At 39.5% G+C, this 12,225-nt stretch overlaps 1 protein-coding gene across 5 annotated transcripts in view; it reads left to right on the top strand.

Annotated features, from left to right (window-relative positions):
- Positions 1–12,225, top strand: part of ADGRB3 (adhesion G protein-coupled receptor B3) — a 625,822-nt gene that overhangs the window by 271,931 nt on the left and 341,666 nt on the right. For all 5 annotated transcript variants that reach the window (XM_042465745.1, XM_042465739.1, XM_042465732.1 and 2 more), the window contains one exon: positions 7,278–7,472. In XM_042465745.1, the coding sequence (XP_042321679.1) occupies positions 7,278–7,472 (195 nt within the window). The remainder of the gene's footprint in view (positions 1–7,277; positions 7,473–12,225) is intronic.

Below are 12,225 nucleotides of genomic sequence, written 5' to 3'. Positions count from 1 at the left end.
CCTCAGTGAATCACCTTACCCTCCATTCCTACCCACTGCCCTGGCCTCCATTCCCTTCCCCAAAAGGAAGGGCAGGCCAACAGGAGGGAAGGGAGGAAGGGCACAGTGAGCAGTGGTATGCCAGGCATCTAGGAAAGATGCTACTGCTACCTAACAGCCCCTTCTGAATCTGGATTTGCTGGCTGGCTGGCAAATGAAGATGATGGCAGCAGGAAGGGGAGGAGTCCATGGCTGTTTTCCCATCCTGGCCAGCACCTCTGCCAGTGGTTTCAGTAGGTAGATAGCAGAGGTGCCCTGGCTGGCAGGTGGTGATGGGAGTCCAAACAGTTTGGCTGGGACAGGATCGGTGGCAAGGCAGCCGGGGGTGTATGTGGATGGCAAACATCCATCCCTGCCTGCTACCACTCAGTAGCATGGCTAGGAGTGTGTGGCCTGCACTGGGTGACACCTCAGAAGAGAGGTGACACTCAGTCGGTCTCCCCACCCCGATGCCATTGCTTTGTCCTCCTCGTGATGAGAATGAAGTGGGGGCACCAAGGGAGCCGTGTGCTTTCCTTGTTGATGTTGGCACAGCACACGGCAGATGGGAGCATGCCTAGCTCCATCCCTGCTTCACACTGTTCAACTTGTGAGTATAGTGGTCCACAGCAATGAGCTGGCACGCTTTGGGCCCAGTCCCAGAAGCCCTACTTGGAGGTCCCTCAACTACTCTGGGTGACACCATGGGGGGTGACGCCACTGCTGCCACTTTTCCTTCCATTGCCTCCCTCCTGCTCTCTCAGCAGGTTAATTCCCCTGGTGTGGCTGCCAGTCTGGGGGTGACAACATGAATTCCTGCCCTGGGGCGATAGTAAACCTAGTGACATAACTAGGTACCCCAAATGAATTTCTAATGCATCTCTGGATGGCTACACAAATTAATGCAGTTTGTTACTGCTTTAACTGTCATGGTTCAGTGCTGTGAAATGCTGGCATTCGTACTTTTCTGAAATATTTAGTCTTTCCTGTCAGAGAGTTCTGGTACCACAAACTACAAATTTCAGGATACTGTAGAACTGAGCCATGGTAATTAAAGTGTTATTAAACTAGATTGATTTTGCAGTGTGCCAGCAGCCTTGGATAAGGGTAAATCTGGCCTGAGACAAGAAGGGGAACTCACCTTTTCACAAATGATGGATCAAGTGTGGTGGATTGCCCCTGATACTGTCCATTTCACTGACTATCAATCTCTCTTCCTAAAATTGTGAATAGGGAGAGATGAAGTAGAGAGATTTTGTACAAGTACAGATACCCAATTTAGGTGTTATATGAAAGCAGAGTTTCAGAGAAGGTTTAAGTGATAAATTCAGATTAAATTTGTGTTCAGCCACTTTGGAAACTTTAGACAACTTTAGATCAGTCACACAGCCATAGTAGAAGTGATAATTTCAAAGGTGTGTTATATCAGTTTCTAAAAATACTTTCTGGAGCTGCATTTACACTAAAGAAGTAATTCAATTTGACACCACTGTGCTGCTATTGCTCTGTTCTGTGGAATTCTGTGAATTGTAGTTTGTTTTGGCACCCAAGGTCTCTGATAGAGGAGGCTAAATGTCTCACAAAAACTACAGTTTCCAGAATTCCATAGCATTTGAGCCATGGCAGTTAAAGTGGTATTAAACCAGATTATTTCTATAGTGTGGATGCAGCCTGTGTCTATCATAGTCACTACAGGTAAATTTGAATCAGGGTCCTAATCCAAAGAAATGAAAAATGGCTACCAAAATCAAAGAAGAGAATAAGCATAAAAATACCTTCTCTGATATCATGGGGATAGTGATGAAAAATAACAATATATGACTTCTAAAGGCTATACAATTAGAATGAATACATTTAAATCTTTTAACAAGGAGCCGTTGGAGGGTCAGACTATGTCCAGTTGTATGTAGCTGAAACAAAAATTGTGTAATCTGTTAACTGAGAAACAACAATGGGCAGTAAATATGTTGTACTGTCAGCTATAGATGTGAGAGAAATTGCATTGTCCTTTGAATAAAGTCAAGCTAATAAGTCCTGAGTGAAGCAGAACTTTTGAAAGGAGAAGAAAACAGAGCAAACCACAGGTTATGGTTTGATAGTGATTCTTGGAAAGCTAGGCATGATTTCAGGAGGGAATTGTTTTAGGATAAAAGAAAGTGAGACAATCTAAATTCTGGAAATCTTTCATGTCCTAGGGCAATAATACAGGCAATGTCAGTGGCAAAATAAAATGTTGGTTGTAAGGATTTGGGGGAGGTCCCTCAAGGCTTTGATGGAGATCTCATGCAAGCAGATACAAGCATTTACACCTTTTTAAAAATTGAATCCAAGCGGGAGATAATCAGTTGAAACCTAAATCAGAGGATAGAATTTAAGTAAGACACACATATACATATAGAGGGAAGCCCACTTTTTACTCAATGCAAGTAAAGTAGAAATACCAGTGAAACTAGTGGTAGCCTCCATAATTTTTTTGTCAAGGTTGGGCACCTCTTTCTGTTTTAGAAGTGTCTGTGTTGCTTGAAGAAAACAAAAGTCCCAAGAAATTATTATATATGCCATCAGAACTTTTTAAAGTTGATAGGTGAGCTGAAGTGGAAGCATCCTTGTTTACAGAGATAAGAAGTTGTGTTTATAATATAAAAGATGGATGCCAATATAGCTCCCAAAATTGAAGAGCGATCTTTTTGCTCTTAATAGTTATACACTTAGTACAGTTGATGCTCCTTATCCATGGATTTTTTTATCCATAGATTCAACCATCTATGTATATTAATGGAACATGAGTATCCACATATTTTGTTATTCACAGGGGATCCTAGTACCAAACCCCAGTGGATACCAGGGGCTTACTGTAATTGCTGCAGAGGTTGAAGGATTGCATTAAAGAAGCAAGCTTATTGGCCCTGCTTTGAGAGGGAAACAATAGTAGTTCATTGTTTTGAATTCTTAAAAAATGATCCGCACATTGGGTTTTATGTAATGAAATTTTCATTGCATTTTGCTTTTTTTGATCTGTCGATTTTGTTATTTTATTTGAACAGGGAAATTAAACTGGTAGAGTTCAATAAAATGCTGTATCTAACTGTAATGCTACATATTACACTTCTGTGAAAATCTGGACAGGATATTCCAAAAAGTTATCAAGTTGTACTCCGATCTTCAAAATAATACAGCAGGATTGTTTTCTAGTTCATGTATTATTATAATTATTATCACTTTGTCAAGTGCTTTTTTTTAACCCAATATGTTATGGGATAGTCCAGTGGTACAATTTGGTAATAATTTTATATCTTCCTTGGAAGTATCTTTAAGAATAATTTTTTGTAGTTTTTTGAATTATTGAGCATTAACTGATAAAACATTGCATATGTTACCAAATATACACTGGACATAGTAATGGCTTGTGTTAAACTGTGTTTTAATTATATAATGAGAAGTGTGTCCCTCTTTATATTATATTATGACATGACTAATCAAGCAAGATTTGTATTTAGAAAGATTGTTTTTAAAGGGAAAGGACAATATTTCCGACCCAAACAACTTTGTATAACAAAGGATGTGCCAGACTAATTTACAGGACAGAATAACAACTTAATGAAATTAATAACCATACTTATCCAAAGCCTGTCAAAATAATGACTTCTGTTATCAATCATTTGGAGTTCAGTGCAATTTTTCCTCACTGGTTTATCTAGATCAGGATTGGCTTTCCTGTTAGCAGAGTGAGGTGCCTGCTTCAGGTGGTAGAACATGAGAAACTGCACATCTTTCAACTTACTACTCACTTGAATGCCTCACAAATGTCACAGCAATCCAGTACTGACAAGGTCCCCAATACCTTGCTCCAAGGCTTCCTCTTATACTAGGGATGTGATCCTTCCCTACATTTCTCCTTTAAGGAACCAACAAGTAATTTTAGAAGTTTTTTATCCCACTGCAAAAAAAAAAAAAAAAGGCTTCAAAAATCATACCATTTTCAAAGGCTATTCACAATTCAAGGACATATTCTATGCAAAAATTTCATATGGTGGCATATTCTATGCAGACAATAATATCTCTACACAGAAGTATTATTACCTGTGCAGAAAGTATTTTTTCTGCACAGAAAATATTTGTTTTCTATGAAAATCAATCATATGTGAATATTGTGTAGAATAAATTCCCACTTCATATCATGGTTTCTCAACACTTGAAAAATATATGTTTCAACCATTTTTGAATATTTTCAAATATTCTTTCTATTGCCATCTAATATCTTCCCTCATGTTGTGGATAGGATTTAGTTGGAAATTTCCTATACCAATATGACACAGTCAGTTTCTCAGGAGGTCTTGCCCAGTTTCTGGTTCTGAGGAAGGACTTTTCAAAGGTAATATATTGGCATGACCAGTGATGTGAGGACATGTGTTAGCTTTTTCATGTAGCCAGTACTGTTCTCACTAGAATCTGGTGGGTCTCTGTCTTCTTCACAGAACAAGACAAAATGCAAAGGGTGGCAAACATGGGGTTGACAATGATGAAGAAAAATGGCAGTGTTTCTCTCACTTCAAATTACGGTGGGTCCTTGGTATCCATTGAGATTTGGTTCCAGGACCCCAGTGGATACCAAAATCTATGGATGATCACATCCCATTAGATACAATGGCAGAATAAAATGATATCCTTATATAAAATGGCAAAATAAAGGTTTGCTTATTGGAATTTATATATATTTAAAGTATTTTCAAGCCATGGATGCTCAAATCCATGGATAAGAAACCCATGGATAAGGAGGGCTAGCTGTACAAGAGAGTTTAAGTATCCACTGTATGAAATGATTTACAAGTCCCTTCCAACTCTATGATTCTGTTATCTGGGTAGGAATTTATATTTTGTGAAATCATCTATACAAATTATAGTGCATTTTGATGTACCAAAATAAGTTCCATAATGTTTTAACCTACAAGCTGAACCTCGGAATGAGAGTGGGTAAATTGCTAAAAAACAGAATAAGCCTGAAAAACTTGTATTCTATTGTATTCACTTAGTCGATGATCTCCGTCTGGGCATGGACAGGGGAAGCGTGTCCCTGTTGGTGCTTTTGGACATCTCAGCGGCTTTCGATACCATTAACCATGGTATCCTTCTGGAACGCCTGAGGGAGTTAGGTATCGGGGGCACTGCGCTCCAGTGGTTCCGATCCTATCTCTCGGGCAGATTCCAGATGGTGCAGCTGGGGGACATCTGCTCCGATAAGAGGCAACTGACATCTGGTGTCCCTCAAGGAGCCATTCTGTCTCCCATGCTATTTAACATTTACATGAAACCACTGGGAGAGTTCATCCGGAAACATGGGGTGCGGTGTTATCAGTACGCTGATGACACCCAAATATGTTTCTCTGTGTCTCCGACTGATGCAGTGACTAGGGATGGCATCTCTCCTCTGAATGCCTGCTTGGAGTCGGTAATGGGCTGGATGAGGGAAAACAAACTCAGTGTGAACCCAGGGAAAATGGAAGTACTGGTGATAAGTTCCCCGGATCTGGGTGGCGAGATTTGCCATCCTGTCCTGAACGGGGTCACGCTCCCCTTGAAGGACTCGGTCCGCAGCTTGGGAGTGCTCTTGGACTCTTCGCTCTAGTTGTCATCTCAGGTGGATGCGGTCGTCAGGAGCGCTTGTTATCAGCTTCGGCTGATACGCCAGCTGCGTCCCTACCTGGACTAGGGGGACCTTGAAACTGTAGTACATGCTCTGGTAACCTCTCGATTGGATTTCTGTAATGCGCTCTACATGGGGCAACCCTTGTACCAAACCTGGAAGCTACAGTTGGTGCAGAATATGGCAGCGAGATTGGTCACTGGTTGTTCCAGATCTGACCATATAACTCCCATCTTGAAAGATCTTCATTGGCTGCCTATTCGCTTCCGAGCTCAATACAAAGTGTTGGTAATGACCTATGAAGTTTTAAATGGCTTGGGCCCAGGGTACTTGGAGGACCGCCTCTCCCCATATAATCCACCCCGCACACTCCGGTCAACAGAGATGAAATTGTTGGAGGTCCCAGCAACACACTATGTGAGGACCTCACAGAGGGCATTTTCTGTCATGGCCCCAAAATTCTGGAATAGTCTCCCAGACGAGCTCTGCTCCACCACATCTTTAGGTCTTTTTTAAAAGAACTTGAAAACATATTTCTTTTCCCAAGCCTTCCCACCATTAAAAATCATTCTTTCCCTTACCCCTTTTCATTGACGACCCTGGATTGTATATATTGACTTCCCCCTTTTCTCTGGCCTTTTGCTGTTAGTGTTGTTGTATTGTTTTTAATACTGTTTTTAACTGATTTTATTGGAATGTTTTTATATGCTGTTGTTCGCCGCTTTGATCAGGTTTTGGAAAAGCGGGATACAAATAAACTACAGTGGTACCCCGGGATACGAATTGATCGCGTTACGAAATTTACGGGATACGAAAAAAATAGATAGGAAAAAACTGTTCCGGGTTACGATGTTTTTTTCGGGTTACGAATTTTTTTCGGCGCGAAATTCAAACCGCAAAGCGCGGCTAGCGGCTTTCCAGCGCTACCCGCTAGCCTTTTCGGGTTGCGAAATTACTCGGGTTACGAACGGAGCCGCGGAACGAATTAATTTCGTAACCCGAGGGACTACTGTATATTATTATTATATTATTATGCATATGACAAAATAGGCTTAAGTCTTTGAAAGCTTATGTTACCAGCTCCTTTTTTCAGTTAGTCTCAAAGGTGCTACAAGATACCTTTGCATTCTGGATTCTGTTGTCATACTTTTTCACATTTAAGCTCTTATCTTGAATGCATAGTAACACAGAAGCAACTGTAAATCAGTGTTTTGCCACTAACTTGAATGGAATATAGTTTACTATAATAAAGTTGCTATTTATGTAATTTAGCAGTGTAACATGTCTAAAGTTTCAATACAAAATGTATATGAAGGGTAAATCTATAAAGGCTGCACCTGTTTTGCTTTGTTTGTTTTTTAAAAAATAGGTCACCATATTCTCCAGTTTAATAGCTGAATGAAGCATAGCATATTTCTGTAAGAAAAGTCTAGAAGCTTCCATATTCTCCCCCCCACCCCATGTATATTATAGTATCTTGAGTAAAACTCAACATTTCAGTATAACTAAAGTACAAATTATTTCTGTTTTCTATAGAATATGACCATATCTATTCAGTTCATTTGCTGGTGACATTATAGAATATGTGGTAAAGTCATTCCTGTTTTAATTTTCACAGATTAAAGAACATCTTGCTAAAGGACAGAGGACTTTGGCTGGTGAAGGAATGTCCCAGGTGACAAAGACCCTTCTGGATTTAACTCAGAGGAAGAACTTCTATGCAGGGGATCTCTTGGTTTCAGTGGAAATTCTCAGAAATGTTACAGATACATTTAAAAGAGCAAGTTACATCCCTGCATCTGATGGGGTCCAGGTATGTGAAACTGTAGAAATAAAATAAAGAGCCATGGATTAGTGATTTGAGTGTTTGACTACAACTCTGGAGACCAGGATCCAAATGCACTCTAATCCATGGAAACTTACTGAGTGACCTTGGGCAAGTCACAACCTTCATCCTCAGAGAAAGACAGGCAAACCCTCTCTCAACAAATCTTGCCAAGCAAACTCAGTGATAGGTTCACCTTAGTGTCACAGTAAGTTGGAAATGACTTGAAGGCGCACAACAAGGTAATCTGGGAAGCATCCTAGCTGTGACAGAGCTCCTACTTTGCAGGTAGAATGCCCATGGTTCAATTCTCTGCTGATCTCAGTAAAAATGATTTCAGGAAACAGGTTGGTTGTGACCCTAGAGAGTTGCTGTCTCTGAGACGTGAAACATTGAACAAGATCAGATAGGGCTAAACAAGGTAGCTTCACATGTTCATAATAAAATTAATTCCTGTTATATTGTATTACTCAGTAGATACTGTTATTTGTTGCTACTGTGGCAACAAATGACACATTGAAGGGCCAAGGAGACACATTACATCACATCCTTTTAAGTCACTGGGTGATTTGTGAACTAGGAAAATTTGCCTTTTTATTCCTTCTCATGATTTCCCAGATGTTTCTAGCTGACAATATGAGAACATAATGCTGGTATAGAGAGACTTTGGTCTGTTCCAACATGACACTTCTTATGAGTTTCAAGTTGTTTCCCATGACAGAGATTTATGTCAGGTGTGATGACAAGATAAGTGGAAGAACTTTGCTACGTTTGTCTTCCAGTAATTTTCATCTGCAAAGTGTCAGTTCAGAAGTAACTGAAAAACATGATGATTTGGCCATCTTGCTGTGAACTCTGAGCTAACTTCCTTCCTTGGCTCCCATTTTCATATAAGCCATAGTTTGCCATTACTTCTGAATTTTACATTTTGACTAAAATAAATACCAAACTGTGAAGGTTCTGCCAGATCAGGATTCTCCTTGTCAACATTTTTTTTGACACTTGAGAAACGTTTTTCAGACATTTCTGAATATCTAAACATTTTCTTTCCATACTTACATTAATGAATTATTATGGATTTATTTTTACTATCTAAGATAGCTATATCTTTATGCATTGAAGAAAGGAAAAATCACTGTCATTTCTTCAGAACACAGCCTGTCTTACCTTGAAGACAACACAAATACCTTTCACACATCTAGATTTGTGGGCACAAAGTGTTGGAGGAATTTCTTGCTGTCTCCTTCACCCTCCACCCCTCACCCTTGTTGGCCATCTGGAGTCAGGCTGTTGTCCTGGCTAGTGCCATACTAGTGAAAAAGTTATCTGGATATATAAGTCAATAAAGATCCTGTAAATCTGATGTTAATCAATTAATGTCTAGCTGAACATTTCTGTTTTCGGTGAAGTCAAAGACTTTCATGGCCAGCATCCATAGTTGTGTGTTTTTGGGCTATGTGGCCAAGTTGCAGAAGAGTTTATTCCTGATGTTTCACCAGCATCTGTGGCTGGCATCTTCAGAGAATGCAGAGGGCTCAGCATATCGACCTCCTCAATTGTCTGTTAGCCTGCGAATGGCCAAAGCCATATGGGGACAGCCTATTTATAGCTAGGCTATTCCCCAGCAGCCTCTTGAGGCTTCCAAGCCCCACGTTGTTGTCTGAGAGCTGAGGGCGAGACTTCTTCCCTCCAGCTCACGGCCCCCAGGCTCTCGGGTTAAGAGCGCCGTCCAGCCACACGGAAGGCTGCCAGTGTGGCGGACTCTCCAAAGCACCCGCTGCAACAAGACCGCGCTTCCTAAGCATTGGGTGGTGCCTTAGTAAAGTTTTCTGTTCCTACTGACTGGGCTATGAAACATTCAGATCACATTTATAAATGGGTAGCGAAAACAGCTGGCATTATATTTACAGATGGATAAAGGCAGGCAAAGAGTCAATAAGACAGACTTTGAAACTCTACTTGTTGCTGTAATGTGAAAAAGATACCATTGCAGGTTATAGGGTTATAGGGATGTCAATATTTGCTTGTTTCCATTCTTGTCAATGAGACCATATAATTTAAACAATTCCTCTCTGCTATGAGGGGAAACGGCTATGTTTTCAAAGACTGTTCCTGGTTACAGCCTATACGGAATGAGTATTTTGCCAAAAAGGGGGGGGAGGGTGTTGCACAGAAAATGATATTCCTTATGAAGAAACCTTGTGGTGTGTATAGAAATTATGTTTTTGTGGAGGGGAAAGATGCAATATTTTGTACAAGATTTTCTTTTTGCATAGAATTTTCAGTGCCCAGGTTTCCGGCAAAAACAGCATGATTTTCTGTCAAAATCACATTACCTTTATAGAAAAAAATTCCACAGAAACAGGGGGAAGAGTTTCCCAGACAGAAAATGATGTTTGCATTAAAGAATTTTGTTGCACCCAGATTTTCTTAGCTGGGGGTCCTAAACATCAAGACACCATTTCTTTTTCTCCAAGGATGAAAAAAAAGACGACTATTTTTTACATTCCTAACCAGTCACTCTTCACACAAGGTACTAAGATAGTTTCCCTGGTCAATGTACTGGACAGCAGAAATGCTGGAATAATCCATCAAATTAAATACTTTTTGTAAAGTATCATTTTTATTAAAATTCTACATATACTAAAATTGTAATAGGACACACCAAAACACACAAACTAAAATTCAACTCAACATAATACAAGTCAAAACTCACAACAATAGCAACAACAACATCAATAACAAACTACCAAACTGTACTACTACAAATTCTAACAAGGAATTACTTCCAACTATCTTTTTTGCAGTTACATTATATTTCCCCAAATCCTTCCTGACATTCTGTAAAACATTGTTAGTAACACACATTAATTTTCAAAACCAATGGTCATTTTATCACCTTTATTATTTCTCAAAAAAGTCAATCAAGAGTTTCCAGCAAATTCAGTTTTTGTTACAGATATTGCTGTTCACTTGTCCAGGTAGTTATCTGCAACCTACCATCTACCAAATTCTATCAAGTTTGCTTTCTGTTTGGGCCAAAAGTTATATTTGAGTGGATAAAGGAAAGTTTTGCACAACTTAACTGGGGGTTGCTTTAAGAGTAGGGATGCATGCCCAAATTCTTACTGGCCCTGAATGCAGAGTGCATTGAAAGGAAATGACAGAAGCTGAGTTGGGTTATGCATTTTACTGATGCTCATCCAATTCCTGCCAGCATCTCCTCCAGTGAAACACTACAGAGAATTTCTATGGCCATCAAAGATCAATGGGTGGAAAAGAGAAATCTTCCATTGAAATAAGAAGAAAGGCATAATGCTAGAAGGCAGTAAATTACCCCACAGAAAGGCTACAATTAGACAAGTAGTTCCTTTACTTCATGTGAATTCAGTTCTTTAGGCTGATCATTTTGCATGAATAATGTAGAATGTTCTGTGCAAAAGACACATGTGGTTCTTCTGTCAAGTTATGCATAGTTGCCAGCTTCAGTGAAAATTTTGAATACTGCAATTGTTTCTTAGCATTTCGGAAGTAGCTTCTTGAGGAAGAAAATACAAACATCCCTATCCATGAAGTCACCACCTGTTTTACTAACATGCAGTAGCTTTTGGCCTGGTGAATTTCAAACGTGGGGGGGGGGGAACAATTAGTTAGATATTAATGTCTTCACAGTAACCTCATTCTGTTTCTAAGCTATTCTACGAATGGCTATTGGGGCTAGAGCTATAACAATGCATTATCACTCGCAAGTATTTGACAAGAAGAAAATGACACCCTGTAACTAGCATACTTGCCTGCAAAAGAAACATCACTTTGTTACACCAACATAATTATTCGCTTAATAAGTCTGAGTAGAAAGATAGTTGATTGTATATCCTGAATCCACTATCTAAACAAATGTGCTGATTCAGAAAGTCTTTGTATCAGGCAGATAGACTACAACGAAAGCAAACATAACAATGACAACATCATTAATTCCAGACCGTATATTCTAGGCACTTTTATCTGATAAAACCACATCCTAATTATTGCTAAAGCACACAGAACAAAGACTGCTTTAAGTCAACTCTGTAGTCATACCCAGACTAGTTCTTTTCATCCTTTAAAGAATGCCACACAGGGCTAAAAGATACATTAGAATCATCTACCCTGAGTTGCCCCGGGAAAGGAAATTTTATGTCAAGTGGTTAGAAATCCAATTCTGCTGTTGATTTATCACTAATAAGCTTGTCCAAAACAAACAAACAAGCAAACACACACTTGATTCAGATAAGAATGTGCACTGTCTCCTGGGACAATAAATGATTTTAAACAAAGTAACATAATCTGGCTCTAATGGAGTATATGAGGAAAATGACTGCAAATAAATTAGGAAACTATAATGCAATGTCGACATACAGACTGATTTGTTTTTATGTGTTTGTTTTTTATGTAGTGGCCATAATTGGTCTGAACTAAACAGTGCAGCATTTTGCATGTCCATCCAGAACATTTCAGGAATGTTCTTTGATTTTCAGATTTTATCTTTAGTTACTGTAATTTGTTGTTCTTCATGCACAGTAAATCCATTTTTTGTCTCCTTGTACACATATGACCTTCTCTGCCTCCAGTTATGGTGTAAATCTATTTCTGCCTCCAGTTATAGTGGGCCAGTATTGATGTGATAGAAGCTTCAGGACTGCACATTTTTCTCTGAAGTTCCTTGACCTCCAACTGCAGTTTAGCACAGTCTCTCAGCATT

Source organism: Sceloporus undulatus, chromosome 1 (genome assembly GCF_019175285.1).
Source record: "Sceloporus undulatus isolate JIND9_A2432 ecotype Alabama chromosome 1, SceUnd_v1.1, whole genome shotgun sequence".
Classification (NCBI taxonomy): Eukaryota; Metazoa; Chordata; class Lepidosauria; order Squamata; family Phrynosomatidae; genus Sceloporus; species Sceloporus undulatus.
The sequence above is the reverse complement of the archived record's forward strand: the minus strand, read 5'-3'. Positions and strand labels throughout refer to the sequence as shown.